The following is a 19,658-nucleotide window of genomic DNA, read 5'->3' on the forward strand; positions in this document are numbered from 1 at the left end:
TTTTTCCCCGTCCACATACCCGCCCTGGTGAGGACAAGTTGCACACCTTGGACTGTAAGAGAGCATTGGCCTTTTACATGGAGCGGACAAAGCCCTACAGACAGTCCGCCCAATTGTTTGTTTCTTTCGATCCCAACAGGAAGGGAGTCGCCATCGGAAAATGTACAATCTCGAATTGGCTGGCGGATTGCATATCCTTCACTTATGCCCAAGCTGGACTGACTCTAGAGGGCCATGTCATGGCTCATAATGTTAGAGCCATGGCTGCGTCAGTGACTCACTTAAAGTCAGCCTCCATTGCTCCTTCGAAGGGACACCACCTTGTAGTGGTGGAGGGGCTTTTGTGTTTCAATGACTCAGAGGGCTATGCTGAAGGGTTAGCCATATCAGACAGGCCTCTGAGGAGAAACCAGTCAAAGAGTGTCCCAAACTGGGAGAGCGGTAATATGGCGACCTGAAGTTCGTATGCCCAGCAACCCAGCTGCCCTCGGAAGTTTTTTCTTCTTTACGTAAATTTCCTCTCTGCAATTGCAGTTACCTTAACTGAGAGGAAGGGGACAACCGGCAGTCAGCCGCCGATGGCCAGCGTTTTGTCCCCTGAGCAGCAAGTGCGGGACCGCTGCGCGACGAACTGCCTACAGATGAAAGGGTTGGCGAGTCCTTTGATTAGCGCCGGCGAAGGAGCGTCGACGCTCTTGGACCTGGAAAAAACAACTCCATCGCTCCTGAATTATTCAACCACCATGTCCAAAGGAGTAGAGGAGTGAGTTAGAGGCATATGCTGAAACGGAGGACGTTTACAGCAGAACCTGAATCGGCGGAACCACTCCTAAACACCTAAGAGTAATCAGCTTGGAGTTTTTGGCTCCTGTGGAGGTTTCATTGAATACCATCTGGAAGGCGCTTCGGGACCTAACGGTGGCAGTAAATAACTTTGTTTCAGATATAATTTTATTAGAGAGTTACATGGATAATCTAACTAAACCCTTTGAGAGTGAAAAATGTATATAACAAATGATTCTACACGAGCAAGAAGTGGTTATGATCTTGAAAATGATAGTAGACCAGAAACTTTGAATAATAAAATGAACATTATTATAGATGATTAATATCGAGATTATTTTTCCCAGAGTTCCGGGTATGACTCCTAAAGTTTTCCTCAGAAATATTTCCTTAATTATTACTTTAAAAGGAGTGAAGCCTGTGAAAACTGGGATTACTTTAATCAGTGGGATCTGAATTATAGAATTTAGTATATGTATTGTTAAATAACTTCTGGTTTTTAAAAGAGAGAATGTAATCAGATGTATTATTTCTAACTAATATTGGACAATAAGTATGTTTCTAACTAATATTGGACAATAAGTATGTTTTCAATGAAATGATTTGACTATACACCGTATTGGCCTTGAAGAAGACAACCAGATGATCAATGTGGAATAATGAATTAGACGAGTAATATCTGGGGATAATCAGGTTAATACCAGGTTTTTTTTTTCTGTTTACTGTTTAATTGATCTCCTTGTCTTGTTTCACTCTCCCTATTTAGTGGTCTACGGAAGAGAATAGAATTACCTGACTGAAATAATTCCTATGTATTACTTTCTCTGTATTTCTGGCAAGTTGTTTTATCACTTGTAAAAATTTAAATGGTTATAAATAAAAAGAATTAAATAGTCAGCCTCCATTGAGGAGATTTGCAAGGCTGCAACGTGGTCATCAGTCCACACATTCACATTTCACGTACTGTCTTCAGCAGGATACCCGACACGACAGTCGGTTTGGGCAATCGGTGCTGCAGAATCTGTTCGGGGATTAGAATCCAACTCCACCCTCCTAGGTCCATTTCTGTTCTGTTCCAGGCTGCACTCTCACTTAGTTGTGTTTCTTTTCTGGTCAATCTCTGTTATGTCCTCGCCGTTGCAAGGCCCAATTGACCAATGTTCATTGTTTTGAGTGAGCCTGGGGGCTAGGGATACCCCGGTTGTGAGTATAATCCAGCCTGCTTGTCCTTGGAGAACAGCAGGTATTCTCCAAGGACAGCAGTCTGATTATTCTCACAAACCCACCCTCCTCCCCTTGTTTCAGTTCTACTTTTGCTTTTTATTCAACTGAGGAGGGCATGCTGACGTCACAGGCGGGAAGCCATTCGCGCATGCACAGAATGTTCGGCCAGCGCAACGGTGCGTTCTGGAAACCTCTGTTTTTGCTGTGCAAATTTTTCCACGGTCTCCTGGGCCGTCGCGGACGACGACCCAATTGTGAGAATAATCAGCCTGCTATCCTCGGAGAATACCTGCTGCAGGTATGTATCTTCATGATCCTGGAGGTCTCCACCTGCCTCAACATTGAGCATCGGCAATGTCCATCGTGGCAGAACATCTGAGGAGCCCACACCGAGGACCCATAAAGATTCAACCTTGCCCTCTGCACTGAGGGATTCTGATACCATTCTTCAGAAGCCAAGAAGCATATGCATTGGTCCCCTTCAAAAGCACAATGCCGGGAGTATTGGCATTGCTAGTACCGAGAAGCGCCCACACCATGAGGAATGCTCCCCCTCCTTGGATTTGGTGCCAATGTACCAGCCTCTTTCAGGCCAGGACCAGCAGAGTGCTCAGACATCCCTTCAGTCGCTGTCCCAGGGCAGCCTATAACTGGGACGGAGAGGAAGCAGAAGGAGAGGGGGAAAAGGTGGAGTAGACAGGACGGGCAAGAGGAAGGAGGACAAGGAGGGAACCAGGGGAGAAGGGGGCAGGACAGGAGGAAGGAACATGGCTTCAGTAGTACCCATTACACCCATTGTATGCCTCCATTTGAGGACAACCCAGTAGACTATAGCTTGCTAGTGATCCCAAATCTACCTTTCTACCCCTGATATCTCACCTTGCATCCAAATCAAAGTTTCAGTGTGCTTGTCTGACATTGCTGTCTGGATGTCTCAACGCCACCTGAAATTAAATATGACCAAATCCGAGCTTCTCATTTTCCCCCCCAAACCCACCTCCCCACTCCCCCCGTTTTCTATTTCTGTTGATGGCTCTCTCATTCTCCCTGTCTCCTCAGCTCGAAACCTTGGGGTCATCTTTGACTCTTCTCTCTCCTTCTCTGCTCATATCCAGCAGACCGCCAAGACCTGTCGTTTCTTTCTTTACAACATCCGTAAAATCCGCCCCTTTCTTTCCGAGCACTCTACCAAAACCCTCATCCACACCCTTCACCTCTCGTTTAGACTACTGCAATCTGCTTCTTGCTGGCCTCCCACTTAGTCACCTCTCCCCTCTCCAATCGGTTCAAAACTCTGCTGCCCGTCTTGTCTTCCGCCAGGGTCGTTTTACTCATACTACCCCTCTCCTCAAGTCGCTTCACTGGCTCCCTATCCGTTTTCGCATCCTGTTCAAACTTCTTCTACTAACCTATAAATGTACTCACTCTGCTGCTCCCCAGTATCTCTCCACACTCGTCCTTCCCTACACCCCTTCCCGTGCACGCTGCTCCATGGATAAATCCTTCTTATCTGTTTCCTTCTCCACTACTGCCAACTCCAGACCGCGCCTTCTGTCTCGCTGCACCCTACGCGTGGAATAAACTTCCTGAGCCCCTACGTCTTGCCCCATCCTTGGCCACCTTTAAATCTAGACTGAAAGCCCACCTCTTTAACATTGCTTTTGACTCGTAACCACTCGCCTCCACCTACCCTCCTCTCCTCCTTCCTGTACACATTAATTGATTTGATTTGCTTACTTTATTTATTTTTTGTCTATTAGATTGTAAGCTCTTTGAGCAGGGACTGTCTTTCTTCTATGTTTGTGCAGCGCTGCGTACGCCTTGTAGCGCTATAGAAATGCTATATAGTAGTAGTAGTAGTAATCCCAGGTCACGGGGAACCTAGCGAATGTCATACTGTCACTCCTCTTAAAAAATCTGTTGTGGTGGTTTACTTGTGACAATTTGGCCAAGGGACTACCATTCCAAATTCCTCCACCGCACAAGACACTGGCAACAGATGCATGCAAGCTAGGCTCCACACCCTGGGATAGTGGTGTATTTGGGAGAGAACACCAGATCAATCTCCTGGAGTTAAGCGCCATAGTAAATGCTCTAAAGGCTTTCAGAGATCAGCTACTACATAAAATTGTCTGAATGAGAACAAACAAGTTGCCATGTATTATGTCAACAAGCAGGAAGACACAAGCGCATACTTCCTGGGTCAGGTAGCAGTCAGAAAGTGACGATGGGCCACGTTGTACGGGATGGTTCTCAGAGCCAGATATCTTGCTGGGAAGAACAGTTGTCTGGCAGACAGGCTGAATTGAGTCTAAAAACACACTTTTTTTGTTAGTATGGCGCTCACTTTCTGTGTTGACTTTTTATGAACAGTTTGTTAGTTGGCCTGATAATGGACATTTTGTTGATTTTATTTATGTTTTTATGTACTCGGCCTAGTTGTAGGTGGATTAGAAATTTTGAAATAAAAACAAACCTCACGAGTGGTTGCTGAATATGGGCAAGATCTTCTAAGAATGGAGCATCCCCTCAGTGGACCGCTTTGCCACATACTTGAACAATAAACTCCCTTAATACTGCTCCAGACTAGCCTTGGATGCCTTTTTCCTCGATTGGGGGAGGAGGTCTTTTTTAGGTGTATCCTTCAACACCTTTCATACCATAAACTCTCCTGAAACTCAAGCAAGACAGAGGAACTATGATCCTCATTGCTGCTTATGGCCAAGGTAAATATGGTTCCCCTCATTCCTAGAACTGGCTGTCCAGCATCTGTGGAGGCTGAAATGTTTTCTGAACCTCATCTCTTAGAACAAGGAATCCCTCTTGCACACCAGCATCTAGTTCCTAGTTCTCAACCGCTTGGATGTTGTGAGGCTAGAAGTCAATTCCTTACATCTGCCTGAGGGCGTCACCATGGTTTTGCTTGTTTCCAGGAAAGATTCCACTAGGTCATATGACTTCAGGTGGAGGAGGTTTGTCCTCTGACGTGTGAGGGCAAGGCCATAGACCCTAGGTTGAATTCCTTCTACATCTCTGAGTCTGGTCTACAGCCCAACTCTGTAAGAGTACACCTTAGTACAAGTGGAGCTTATTATTATGTAGAGAGTAAGCCCATCTCTGTGCAGCCTTTTAAGTTTGCTTCATAAGGGGCTTGCTATTTCGCAAACCTCTTATGCCCCTGGCAGTGTCATTGCATCTCTCTGTTCTCACCCAGCTGATGAAAGCTCCCCTTTGAGCCACTTGACACCGTCATCTGAAGTACCTGACCTGGTGGTGGACATTTAAGCACAGGTGAATGAGTTCTAGGTTTTAGTAGCTGATCCATCCTACACAAAACGTCATCACAATAAAGTAGTTCTGCATACTCATCCCAAGTTCCTACCTAAGGTAGTGCCAGAGTTCCATCTTAACCAGTCAATCATTCTGCCACTGTTTTTCCAAAGACCTCATGTCCATCCCAACAAAAGCGCAGTGCACACTTTGGACTGCAAGAGAACCTTGGTCTTCTACCTAGAATGGACCAAAGCCTGTAGACAGTTTACCCAGCTTTTTATTTCTTTGGACCTCAGTAGTATGGAGGCTGCTATCTGCAAATGCATGCTATCCAGTTGGTTACTGGACTGTATTTCCTTCACTTATACCCAAGCTAGGCTGGCTCTGGAGGTTCATGTTACGGCTTATAATGTTAGTCATGGCTGCATCGGTAACCTACCTGAGATCAGCCTCTGTAGAGAAAATTTGCAGAGCTGCAAATATCAGTCCACACATTCACATCTCGCTACTACCTAGAGCAGGACTCCCGACATGACAGCCAGTTTAGTCAAATAGTACTTCAGAATTTATTCATGGTCTAGAATCCAAACCCACCCTCACCCCCCAAGGCCCATTTGTTTCTCTTCCAAGCTGTCTTAAAAAAATAAATAAATAATAGTTATTTCTGTTGTTTGTTGACCCTACATTATTTTTTGGGCCTTGCCTGTTGAGGGCCCTAATTTTTCCTTTTTTTTCATTTCAGACAGCCTGTTAGCTAGGGATTCCCATCAGTCAGAATACTGCTTCTGCTTGTCCTTTAAAAAGTTACTCACCTGTAGCAGGTATTCTCTGAGGACTGCAGGATGCTTATTCTGACTGCCCTGCCCACCTCTTATTGGAGTTGCATTCTGCAAGCTATTATATTACACTGTCAAGTCCCGCATGAAACTGGCAGGAACACGTGCACATGCCTGGTGGACTGCTTCCAATAGCTTTTGGAAATAGAATGCTGGGGAGTATCTCTGCATCGGGGCTCCGTTGGAGACGTCACCCATCAGTGAGAATAAACATCCTGCTGTCCTCTGAGAACATCTGCTACTGGTAAGTAACTTGGCCTTTTAATGTCAGATGTTTTGATATTATCTGCTTAAATAAACTAGAAGTTGCATTTAGGGTATGTGATTGTAGGTTTCCAGAAGGAATTAGTGAGCTAAAGTAATAATTAAAGCATTTAGTTCTTGCTTTTTTCCAAGGTGACTTACTTTCAGGTACAGTAGGTATTTTCCCTGTCCCTAGTAGGCTCAAAATCTAAGTTTTGTTCCTGAAGCAGTGGAGAGCTAAGTGACCAGGCTTGATAGACTAGCAGCCAAATTTTATTAAAAAAAAAAAGTTTTTTAAAGGCAAGAATTAGAAGAACTGCCAATGAGGTATAAGCATATCTTGTTGATAAATTTGGATGCTTAGCTGTTAGCCAAGATATTGACACACCAACTCCAAGTGTACATTACTAGTCTGGTGCTTGAGGACCAGTCAGGCAGGCGATAACATCCATAAGTTGCTTAATTTGATCTGGAAGGCCAAAGTAGATGGGGTATCATCTTTGATACTTGTGTTTGACCAGTTTCTAACTTAGTTGGGCCTAGGGACTAAATTTATTGGGCGGGTGAAGTCCCTGTATACACTACCCAAGACATGGGTGCAAGTAAATTGCAGTTACCCACAATGCCCTCACTCTTATTTCCTCTGGCTATAGGTCCTTTAGCAGTGACTATTTGGAGTCCAGGGTGATATTCATAAAGTATGAGCAGGGGGAAACGAATATAAAATAGCTCTATTTGCTGATGCTGTGTTGTTTTTTTGTTTGTTTTTTAACTATCGCTCAGCCCAATATAAATTGGGAAGTGAGATAAAATAGGGAGAATATTTTACAGGTTCGTGATGCTAGGTGAAACTCTCCTTGAGCTCCCAGTGAACAAGCATAAGCTAAATCTTTAAAAAAAAATATACTCTATTTTTGTTTGGAAGATGCTGACTTTGAAACTGGAGCATCTGATACAGCAATTTGCCAATATCATCACTAAGGCATGCACACACTCTTCCTGGTCACACATCACTTGGTCAGGGGAGCAGATAAAATCTCTTCCATAGTGTTCAGTTCTTTTCAATTAGCTCTGTCATAAATCCCTGGCAAAATGTGCAGTTCATCTTTTTGTTTCTGCAGGTTGCAAAGACAGTTGCGCAAAGACTTAATACAGATGCAATGTTACTGCAGTTTTTTAAGTCCCAAGGGTAAGATTTTCTTCTATGGTTTTGATGTATATTTCATCTTTAACTGTAGTAATTTAGCTACTTGATACAATCAATGGTACTAAGTCACTTAGACTACTGCAATGGAATATATGCGGGATGCAAAGAACAAACCTTAAAGAAACTCCAGACTGCCCAAAACACGGCAGCCAGGCTTATAAATAAATATTTTGAAAAACACGATTTGATAGCGCAAAACCCCTCCGTGAAAAACTACACTGGCTCCCAATCAGCAACACAACGAAACCAAAACTTGCAATGAACATTATATAACTCTTCTTTTCTTGATTCTATAATATGACAACATCACTCTGTATTTGTTTCATCACCGGAGGTTGCTAACACCTCATGGAACTATGTAAGCCACATTGAGCCTGCAAATAGGTGGGAAAATGTGGGGTACAAATGCAACAAATAAATAAATCAAAGAACGTATTGCTTTCAAGATCTGCACCCTGATTCATAAAATCATTTTCAGCGAAGCCCCGGGATACATGACAGACCTCATAGGCCTTACCAACCAGAAATACATCCGAATCATCACGAGCGTATCTAAATCTCCACTACCCAAGCTGCAAAGAACTTAAATTCAAATCAACTTACGCATCCAGCTTCTCCTACACATGCACACAACTGTGGAATGTGCTACCAAAAGCCTCGAAAACAACATAAATTTCCGGAAATCACTGAAAACTAACCTGTTTCAAAAGGCTTATCCTACCGACCCAACTTAAATGCCTGAACTCTGCAACACTGCAAAACTAAAGTACGTAATGGACATAATTCAATTCTTACGCTTTACGATTCCTTAATGTGACCGTTCCACTTGAATCTTATTTGTTCACACCAGAGTCAGATAACGCCTCTCTGGTATTTTGTAAGCCACATTGAGCCTGCAAATAGGTGGGAAAATGTGGGATACAAATGTAACAAATAAATAAATAACATAAATAATTACATGGTCATTTTACACAAAAAGCTTTTGTATAATTAAAATTGTAATTTTAGCTTCCTCAAATGAGGTGAAAGGCATTTGATCTGTGTTTCAAACTTATTTGAGGGGAAGCTGTATTTTACTACAAAATTATTTGAATGTACTTCATTGCATATTAGGTTATGATCATCTGTGGTTACATATATAAGTTCAAGATATTAAATCCATAATTCCTGATTTCTCCAGACCATTCCCAATTAGTGGGTATATGCTCTCCTACCAGCAATGGAGACTGAGAGCTTCTGAGTGTCATCACCCTATAAGTCCTGTGCAACCTGAGCTAGTGAGTATTTTTGTTTTCTCTCAGTCCCCAGTAGGTGGTAGATGAGTACTCGTGCAGCCCTGTTCTGGGTAGGTGTTGATTGGGTGTGCTGGTCTTAATCCCCACAAAAAAAAGAGAGCGCGAAGGGTATTTTTAGTAAGTATTTACAAAGCAAAAAAAGGAGAGAGAAATTCCAAGTCTGGGGGCTTGCCTAACCTTTGCCCCAAGGGTGCACACTCCAAGGTTTGGGTCCCACCCTCTTCTCCTCACATACCTTCCGTTTGGAATTGTGCTTGTGTCTCAGTTCCTTCCCTCTTTGTGTTCCAGGATGTGTTCCTTGTATGCCCACTAGGAGAGGAAACAACCAAGAGAATTAATTATATAGATTATTCAGCTGTGGATCCTTCTGCAGGGCTATGGAGAGGACTTGGCTGAAGCAGTGGGCAGCTCTGTTCATCTGGAGACCACGGGGGACTGTGGCTAGATGGCACAGCTGCTCCCTCAGAAAAGGCATGCCACTGTGCTTCTTAATGGCCAGCAGCCTTTGCTGTGTTTGTGCAGAGCCTGACCTTTGGGACAAGGTTACTTTGGGGACTGCCAGCTACTACTAAGGTGGGGAGGACGGTCCCAGAGGGACTGCACACTGGGGCTGTTTGGTTCGCAGAGCTCATGGGAGCTGGGTCTGGCAGGAAATGCCACCATTTTGGATGTGATCGCATTGGCTCAGAATCTGCTAGATGAGACCGTGGGGCTCACTCTGCAGGCTTCTATAGCCAACAGATCTCCCTTTCCCTGGAATTTATGGTACTGCTTTTGGTTGAAAAAGTTGCCCATTCCTTATTGGTTAGTCCATTAGGGGCCATAACCTGCATTTGTGTGACAGATTAGAATTGGAGAACCTGGATTTGGTGTGAACCAAAGCTCCCTTGGGTAAGGTGGTGGATATGAAGGAATTTTCTTCTTGGCCTGCCACCGCCTTCCGTGGTGTGTGTCTTCCACCTGCCAGACCTTCCTTATCTCATCATGCAGGTTTTGCTTATAGCACCTAATATAGCTAGCCTTTTGGACTACCTCTGGTGAGATGGTTGGGTCACCTACACTGTTCAAATGCACCTCTCTCTCTCTCTCTCTTTGTTACTAATTATGATGTAATTCTCTTTCACTTTTACTTTTTAACTTGAATTATTTTAATGTAAACCACTCAACATGGATCCCTGAATGGGTGGTATATCAAATATTGATTAAACTTGGTCTCATTTTGTTAGAGGAACAGATCCCTATGCCTTTGAAGGGGACCCCTGGCTGGCAGGGATTAGGAAGCTGGTTAGGAAGTTTCCTTTAAATGAGGATCCCAAGGAAATGGTTCAGGCTGAGTGGCAGTTCCCTAATGTGAATCTTCAGATTAGCAGGGTTATAGCTATACTATGCTAGCTGCTTTTGGCAGACCTAGAGAGATTTAGATTGCCAAAAGTAGATGGCTACATTGCCAGTGGCTGAGTGGCGTTTTCTATAGCTCCAAGCAAATATGGTTTCTAAAGTACACCTAAGTCAGTTGCCATTCAAGGGCAGGTTGCTTTTTAGAGAGGATCTGGAGAAGCTAGTTAAGGATTTGGGGGAGTCCAAGGTTACTAGTCTTCCTGAGGATAGATCTCATTCAGGCTCTCATTTGGTAACAAGATGACACTTTAGAGACTCAAGGCAATACCATCCAGGCAGAATGAGTGATAATAGCAGAATAGGTTTTGGAATAGGGGTCCGTCCTTTCAGGATGGTCAATGGGGAGGTCTTGAAGGTGGTCAGGGGGCATCTGTCTTTTCCAGCACTTCCAAATGAAGGTGTTGGGGGCCCATTCTCCAGTAGTACCTTTCGGTCTCTGTCCCTCAGGTCCAGAGAAACTTCTATAGTGCTTCGCATGGTTCGCGCTTTCTTTTTGTTTCAAAGCACCGCTTTCTCTTGTTTCCTTTTTTTTTCTTTCCAAGTTAAAAAAAACAAAACAAAACCCTTTTCTCATTAGTTTTTTGCCCTTCCAAGTTTCTTTTCGTCTCTCGTCGTGGCCTTGATTCTCATTTTTGTGCCCTCTTTTTGGCACAATCGAGCCTTCTGATTTCGCCGACGTGATTTTTCTGCCCATGTCATTGAAGACTCCCAGTGGCTTCAAAAAGTGTGGTCGGTGCCAGCGGTCCATCTCAAATACTGTTCTGCACTCGTGATGCATCCAGTGCCTTGGGCCCGAACATCGACCAGACGCGTGTAAGTTTTGTCTGAGTCTGAAGAAGTGGACCCAAGCGTCGAGAAGAGCTCTTCGGGACCGTCTTTTCGGAGCTCTGACCGATTCTTTGACGTCGACATTGGTACTGCGATCGGCGGCGTTGATATCTGCACCGAGGATGGCATCGACTTAGGGAGCGCAGGTAATGGCTGTCTGGTCATCACCGCACACTGGGAGCAGTGAGCCATCGAGTGGGTCTCCACCTGTCTTGAAGGCTCCTGCTGGGCAGGCACACCGGACCCGACTCCGAGGAGGCATCTGGATTCGACGTCCTCGTCGGTACCGAGGGGTGCCGGTGACGTGCTTCGAGCAAAGGTGAAGAAGCATCGTCATCGGTCTCCTTCGAGGCACGGTACCGAGAGCTCCGGGGCGTCGAAGAATTCGGCACCAGTGAAGCGTCAACGCCGGGAGGACCACTCACCCTCCATTCAGGAGGAGTCGATGCGTCGATCTCCGGACAGCCCGGTACCGCCTCCACAGATTCTGATACCGGCTTCTGCATCGACCCCACAGCCTTCCCCGACAGCAACTCTGGACGAGTGCAACTGGGCCATTCTTCCAAGTTTGCTGGAACTTAGGGCTGCTGCATCAGTCTGTTCCGGTACCGGGGGTGCTTGCGGCCTCGGTGCCGTCGATGGAAGCGGCAGCTGGCTTGGGGCCTGTGGTGAGGTCTCCAACGTCGGTACCGCTTGCGGCATCGGCGTTGGCTGCCACCCAGGTTGACTCCCTGTTGACGTCGCTGAAGGGAAGCTGCACTGTCTCCGGCGTGGGAGTCGACTTATCCACATCACCATCGAGGACGTGGTTCCTCAGCGTCGAGACGGGCCCAGTTTCGGACTGCAATTCGAGAACTCTTGTCCGATACCGAGGAGGATGCCTCGTGGGATGAAGAGGAGGATCCCAGGTATTTCTCTTCCGAGGAGTCTTGTGGTCTTCCTTCTGATCCCACTCCTTCGCCAGAGAGAAAGCTTTCTCCCACGGAGAGTCTTTCTTTCTCTTCCTTTGTCCGGGAGATGTCTATGCCAATTCCCTTCTTTGTGGTACTTGAGGATGAGCTCAGGACTGAGATGCTCGAGGTCCGTGACTATCCTTCGCCACCTAAGGAATCTTCCACTGTTCCTCTGCATAATGTCCTTAAAGAGACATTGCTAAGGATCTGGAAGAAACCACTAACTAATCCCACTATCCCCAAAAGAACTGAGTCCCAATATCGGATTCACAAAGAACCTGAGTTGATGAGAACGCAGTTACCTCACGACTCTGTGGTTGTGGTCCTCTCTCAAGAGAGCCAAGAGTTCTAGGTTCGCTCTAAGGGCTTTCAGAGATCGGCTGTCCAATCAAATTATTCAAATTCAGACAGACAACCAGGTTGCCATGTACTACTTCAACAAGCAGGGGGCACTGGATCTCGCCCCCTGTGTCGGGGAGCCATCAGGATGTGGCTATGGGCATGCCAGCATGGAATGCTTCTCCAAGCCACGTATCTGGCAGGCGTAAACAACAGTCTGGCTGACAGGTTGAGCAGGATAATGCAACCTCACGAGTGGTCGCTCAACTCGGGCGTGGTACGCAGGATCTTCCGAGCATGGGGCACTCCATCGGTGGATCTTTTTGCCACTCAGTCCAATCACAAGGTCCCTCAGTTCTGTTCCAGACTTCAGGCCCACGGCACATTAGCATCAGATGCTTTTCTCCTTCATTGGGGGAAGGGCCTTCTGTATGCATATCCTCCCATACCTCTAGTAGGGAAGACTTTACTGAAACTCAAGCAAGACCGTGGAACCATGATTCTGATTGCGCCCTTCTGGCCCCGTCAGATTTGGTTCCCTCTTCTTCTGGAGTTGTCCTCTGAAGAACCGTGGAGATTGGAGTGTTTTCCAACCCTCATCACTCAGGACGAGGGGGCGCTTCTGCATCCCAGTCTCCAGACTCTGGCTCTAATGGCCTGGATGTTGAGAGTGTAGAATTCACCTCCTTGGGTCTTTCTCAGGGTGTCTCCCGAGTCTTGCTTCCAGGAAAGATTCCACGAAGAGGTGTTACTCGATTAAATGGAGGAGGTTTGCCGTCTGGTGTGACAGCAAGGCCCTAGATCCTCGTTCTTGTCCTACATAGACCCTGCTTGAATACCTTCTACACTTGTCAGAGTCTGGTCTCAAGACCAACTCCGTAAGGGTCCATCTTACTGCAATTAGTGCTTTTCATCATCGTGTAGACGTTAAGCCTATCTCTGGACAGCCTTTAGTTGTTCTATTCATGAGAGGTTTACTTTCGTCAAAGCTCCCTGTCAAACCTCCACCGGTATCATTGGATCTCAACGTCGTTCTCAGCCAGCTGATGAAAGCTCCTTTTGAGCCACTGAATTCCTGCCATCTGAAGTACTTGACCTGGAAGGTCATTTTCATGGTGGCTGTTACTTCAGCTCGTAGGGTCAGTGAGCTTCAAGCCTTACCTCAAGTTTCATCACAACAGAGTAGTCCTCCGCACTCACCCTACGTTTCTGCCGAAGGTGGTGTCGGAGTTCCATCTGAACCAGTCAATTGTCTTGCCAACATTTTTTTCCCTGTCCTCATACCCGCCCTGCTGAACGTCAGTTGCATTGGCCTTCTATGTGGAGCGGACAAGCCCCTTCAGACAGTCCGCCCAAATGTTTGTGTCATTTGATCCCAACAGGAAGGGGGTTGCTGTCGGGAAACGCACCATTTCGAATTGGCTAGCAGATTGCATTTCCTTCACTTGCGCCCAGACTGGGCTGACTCTTGAGGGTCATGTCACGGCTCATAGTATTAGAGCCATGGCAGCGTCAGTGGCCCACTTGAAGTCAGCCTCCATTGAAGAGATTTGCAAGGCTGCGACGTGGTCATCTGTCCACACATTCACATCTCATTACTGCCTTCAGCAGGATTCCCTTCGCGACAGTCGGTTCGGGCAGTCGGTGCTGCAGAATCTGTTCGGGGTTTAGGATCCAACTCCACCCCTCTAGACCCACTTTTTATTCTGTTCCAGGCTCCACACTCAGCTGTTTCTTCGTAGGTCAATTTTTGTTATGTCCTCGCCGTTGCGAGGCCCAATTGACCAATGTTCGTTGTTTTGAGTGAGCCTGCAGGCTAGGGATACCCCATCAGTGAGAACAAGCAGCCTACTTGTCCTCTGAGAAAGCGAAGGACAGCAGGCTGATTGTTCTCACCAACCCGCCCTCCCCTTTGGAGGAGTTGTTGTTCTTATTTGCCTTTTCATATAACTGAGGCGGGAGCGGACGCGGGCGGGAAGACGGACACGCATGCACAGTGGGTGTGCCCCGCGCGCCGAGTCCTCCCGCAACGTTCTAGAGTCTACTTGGAAAGTATTTCCGGTTCCTGGGCCACCGTGGACGCCGACGCGTCAGTAAGAACAATCAGCCTGCTGTCCTCGGAGAATACCTGCTACATGTATGTATCTTCGCTTTTTGTCCGATACTGACAGTTGTCATAGTGGTTCAGCGCAGAGAGTTTCTCACCTCTTTGGATTTGTATGAAGCATAGTTGCACGTCCCTATTCACCCGGAACCTCCGAGATTCTTGCATTTTGCAGTTTTGTGTGGCTATTACCAATTCAAGGTCTTACCCTTCAGCTTGACCACAGCTCCACGAACCACCTTCAAGATGATGATAGTAGTGGCACCAAGTCTCAGACAGGAGGGAGTCTTGGTTCACCCTTACCTGGACAAAGTCTTTCAAAGAGAGCAGTAATTTTTCGGATCAGATTGTCCACCTATTGCAGCATCTAGGCTGGATAGTGAAGTTGGCCAAGAGTATGCTGGTTCTGACACAAAGGTTGCAATATTTGAGTTTGCTATAATACTCTTGAAAGCAAGATCCTCCCAGAGGGGTCAAATTCTGAAACTTCATTCACAGATTGTTACTTCTCCGGTCTCTCAGGCCTTTAGCCTGGAAGGTGTTGCAAGTGTTGGGGTCAATGGCAGCCATAATTGAGTTAGTACCTTGGGCCAGGCACTTATGCATCCACTCTAGGATGCCCTCTTCTCGAATTAGTCTTCACAATTGGACAAGCTGTCTTGTCACCTGGTTCTCAGGTGGACGGTGAGATGCATTCTGGATTTGTAGCTGTACAGGAACAGTTTGCGGTGCATGGATCTGTAGATGCCAGTATAGATTCTTGTAAGCACAGATGCCAGCCTGTACGACGGGAGTGGTTGAGAAGAGAGGCAGGGGGACACCAGGAGTTGGCTGCTGACACAGGAAACTGCTGAACTCATGGATCCTGTTCTCAGCACTCCATGTCACAAGGACCAACAAAATGAAAGTGGACTAGAACAGAAACAGGCTGGATCCAGGAGAGTGGTCCCTTTTGGAGGACACCTTTCAGAGGATTGTAGGTCATTGGAGATTCGTGGTGATGGATCTAATGGTCATGGCAGCAAATATTCGAGTTCCAAAGTTCTTGAGTTACAGAACAGACCACTTTTCCACAGGGATAGACACCTTGGTCCAGCCTTGTCCCCATTCAGAGTTACTCCGTGTTCCCTTCATGGCCATCGATAAGCTGAGTGATACAGCAGATCACGGTACATGTATAATTTAGTGATTCTAGTGGTGCCGGATTGGCAGATGAGACCATGGATGATGATCCATGGGGATCTGGTGAGGTTGAAAGTTGGGGATCCTCAGCCATTGCCGTTATCAGATAATTTTCTGTCCCAGGGGCCCGTTTGAATGTCAGACATGGCTCAGTTTTTTCTTACAGCATGGCTCTTGAGCGGGCACAGTTGTTAAAGTATTCCATCGGGGGTCATCAAGACATTGTTGAGTTCCAGAAAGCATCTCACATCCGTGGCTTATGTTAGGGTTTGGAGGATTTCCATGGACTGGTGTGATGACAAGGGAATCTCTCTATTGTGTGCATAGTAGGAGAGGTGTTAGTTTTTCTAAGATGGCATGGATAAGGATTGTACAGTTTAGCGGCAATAGTGTGTTTTCAGGAGCTGCTTCAAGGCCAGCCTCTGGTGCTGCATGCAGACGTAGTGCAGTTCTTCAAAGATGTTAAACATCTTAAGCCCCTTTTAGGAGGATTATTCTTCTCTGGGATTTGAACTTGGTGTTGTCAGCCTTAGTCAAAGTACCCTTTGAACGCCTCTGACAGGTGATGCTTAAGGATCTTTCTCCCAAGGTGGTATTTTTGGTTGTTATCACTTTGGCTTGGCAGATTTCAGAATTACAAGCTCTACCTTGTAGGGAACCATTTCTCCTTATCTTCTGGGAAAAGGTGGTTCTTCACCCAGCTTAATTTTTTTTGCTAAAGGCGGTTTCCCCTTTTCATTTTAACGAGACTATTACTCTTCTTGTGTTTGCTCATGACGAAGCTGAAGAACCTCACTGTCAGCTGGATTGTGCATAGGGCTCTGTGCTGCTACTTAGAGGATGGAAGAATTTCAGAAGTCGAACGGGTTCTTTGTAGTGTTTGAGGACTCAAGGAAAAGTGAGGCGATTTCCAAAGCTACGGTGGCCAGATGGATTAAGGAGGTGATTGCATTGGCATATTTGCTCAAAGGCAGACCAGTACCAGAGCACAGGCATCCTCATGGGTGAAACATTGTTTGATCCCTGCTCAAGTTATTTGCAGGGTGACAGCTTGGTCATCACTTCATTTCTTTGATATCCAGGCATGGCAGGAGGCATCCCGGGGGGGGGGGGGGGCATAGGTGTTGGAGCACAGATTGTTGTCATCCCAGTCATGTTGAGTACTGTTTTTTTTTACTTTTCACTCATCAGGAATGGTCTAGAGATAAGAAAGGAGGAATTTGATCTTACCTGCTAATTTTATTTCATTTGAGTCTCTCCAGACCATTCCTGAACCTGGGTATTTGAGAAGGATGCTATGATTTTCTTCTTCTGAAGGTCTGGAGTTCACAGTGATCTCAAAAACAAAAATGCACAAAAGTAGAAAAGGAAGTGTATGTGTGTGGTTTTTTTCTTCTTCCCTTGGGTTGTTGGGATCTGTTATTTAGTTCTACCTACTGCTTGGTCAGTGGAAATACTCACTGGCTCAGGGTTGCACGAGATTTATAGGGTGATGTCAGTAGTTCTCACTTTCCATAGGCTGTTAGGAGAGTGTATATCCACTTGTAAGGAATGGTCTGGAGAGACTCAAGGAAAAAAAATGTGTAGGTAATTTCTCCATTCTAGTATTATTGTGGCAAAATAAATATATATATTGGGAATCAATTTTCAGCAGCAGCAGCCGCCACCACCACATTAATTGCTGGCATTGCCAAAAATCAACAGGTAAAAGTTGTGCACTTACTAGTTGCCAGTGAATGTGTAACTTCCTCTGATTATTGGCCCGATTTCTGTAATAGTCTATAGAAAAAGAAAATTGTAAGGTATCTTGAGTGGAGAACTGACCCATTGGCTGCACTCTGCAGTGTCCTCTGGGAGATTTGATGTAATTTCTAAACCTAGTTTGTGCTAAGGGCACTGTCCAGGGTTGCAGCTTCTATGCAGTCAGTGCCCAAAGGGGAAGGGAATCTGCCATTGCACAATAGTAACAGGAGTGTGGGATACAGGATGTTTTGGTTCGTAATTAGGTAACTACAGCTTATGTCCATGTAACTAAAAACTGATGATGTGTTGGAGCAGGAGGGGGTAGTTGCAGAGCCCCAGCTGGGAAGTTCTGGTTTCAGCTGAAATTCTCAAAGAAACAGGAAGTTTCCAGACACTCAAATCCTTGCAAAGCATGCTATGTCTGTCAAGCAAGTGTTGTTAATATATTATATTGTGTAGTTACAGAGATGGACCAGGAAACCCTCTCAGACATAATTATGAAGGTACTCTAAGAGATCTACTACAGTTCTTCAAACCTAGACAACCTAAGAAACTCTATTATCAGCAGGTATGGTTCATACTTAATCCAAGCTTTTAAAAATAGAATAGAATATTTACTTGGCTGACCAATATTTTCATGTGGTTTTTTTTCCCAGCTCAAAATGAAAATCACAGACTTTGAGAACAGGCGAAGTTTTAAATGCATATGGCTAAATAGCCAGTTTAGGGAAGAGGTGGGTTGTATTTTCTTTTTACTTAGAGCTTGTAATCTTTGTTAGGATGTAATGATTCAGTATTTAGTGTTCCTTGCTACTCTCAATTTTCTAAGGCTGCTTCAGTTTTCAGGATTATTCTATTTTATTGAAAAAAAAAAAAAGCGCTTTAAGTAGTTAACTTTGATGGTTCATCTGGTTCAGTTACCTGTTGAGCAATTTTGAAGCCTCTCTTGGATCTTCCGTTCTATGAAGTTGCAAGCTACTTTTTAATGGGAAACACCTCAGAGGCCAGTGTTTGTACATGCAGTTGAGTCATTGCATATTAGCTAGGATAGCTGATATATACATTCATTGCAAGATGAGCAATGGTTTTACAAATCTGTGAAAAGCTGCTGGCATCTGTTTTAAAGTGGCTGCTGGTTCTATCTGTGTGTTCAGAATTTTCTTACTGAATGTTGCCAAGTGGTGGGAAAAGTCTATGTGGAGTCTGCTGAGCTGTTTGTTTGGCACAAGTTATTGCAGGTTTGATATCTGCATCACTTTATCCTAATGCTCATAGGTCAGTGTAAATCCTACTTTGACAAATTTTCTCTGGATCTAGGAACCAATCTGTAAAGGTTAACAGCAGGTGGTGAAGAACAGGGTCAAGGAAACCATTCTGTTTATGTTGGGGGAGGCAAGCTTAGTAAATCAGACCTTTTATTTCAGTATATTGTGGGTTCCCACTAATATTTGTATTTGTTCATACCGGAATCGGTTAACGCCGTTTACGGTATGTAACAAACTAAATAAAAATAAATCTCTCTCTCTCTAGCACCCCTCATGCCTAGCATGCTTTTAACCCAATCCCATGCAGTCTCTCTTCACCACTACCCTTTCTCCAACTAGCCAGATACAGTCATTCCTTAGCCAGCAGCTTCCCCAGACTACAGCTAGTTAACCTTTTTTTGGCTGCTACTGCAGTGGAAGGGTAGCTTAGTGGTTAGAACAGTGAGGTGAGCCAAGGAAACCAGATTAAAATCCCAGTGCTGCTCCTCATGATCCTGGGCAACTGTGACTTAAGCTTCCATTACCTCAGGTATAAATTTAGATTGTAAGCTATCCTGGACACGAAAATAGCAAGTGGATCTATAATGAGAGCTCAGGAGAGTAGAAATCATCACTGAAGAATACTGCTTTCTGCACACGTAGAGGGGGACCTCTTTTGTGCCAGTGCTGAATCAGGACATCGATCATGCTGAACCCTTGTTCTTTTTACCAGCTGAAGGTGGTCTCGGCCTTGACATTCTTCTGAGTAGCCAACAAATCTAAGCAGCAGGGCCCAGTAGTCTACCATCTATTGGATGCCCCCACATCCAGGTCCGATTCTCTCAGATCCAGCATGTTTCTGCTGAGGAATTCCACTTGGATATTTATGTCCATTATGCACACTTCCATTCTCCGAGGACAAGCAGGCTGCTTGTTCTCACTGATGGGGTGACGTCCAACGGCAGCCCCAGTATTGGAAGATCTTCCTAGCAACAAAGTTTGCTAG

At 45.4% G+C, this 19,658-nt stretch overlaps 1 protein-coding gene across 2 annotated transcripts in view; it reads left to right on the plus strand.

The window, feature by feature from the left end:
- Positions 1-19,658, plus strand: part of USP7 (ubiquitin specific peptidase 7) — a 377,898-nt gene that overhangs the window by 294,079 nt on the left and 64,161 nt on the right. Inside the window, exons 23-25 of one of the 2 annotated variants that reach the window (XM_030213526.1) lie at positions 7,481-7,548; positions 17,874-17,976; positions 18,065-18,142. In XM_030213526.1, coding sequence (XP_030069386.1) covers positions 7,481-7,548; positions 17,874-17,976; positions 18,065-18,142 — 249 coding nt within the window. Of the gene's footprint in view, positions 1-7,480; positions 7,549-17,867; positions 17,977-18,064; positions 18,143-19,658 lie in introns of both variants that reach the window. The other variant, XM_030213525.1, reaches the window with a different exon arrangement.

Source organism: Microcaecilia unicolor, chromosome 8, assembly GCF_901765095.1.
Source record: "Microcaecilia unicolor chromosome 8, aMicUni1.1, whole genome shotgun sequence".
NCBI classification, from domain to species: Eukaryota; Metazoa; Chordata; class Amphibia; order Gymnophiona; family Siphonopidae; genus Microcaecilia; species Microcaecilia unicolor.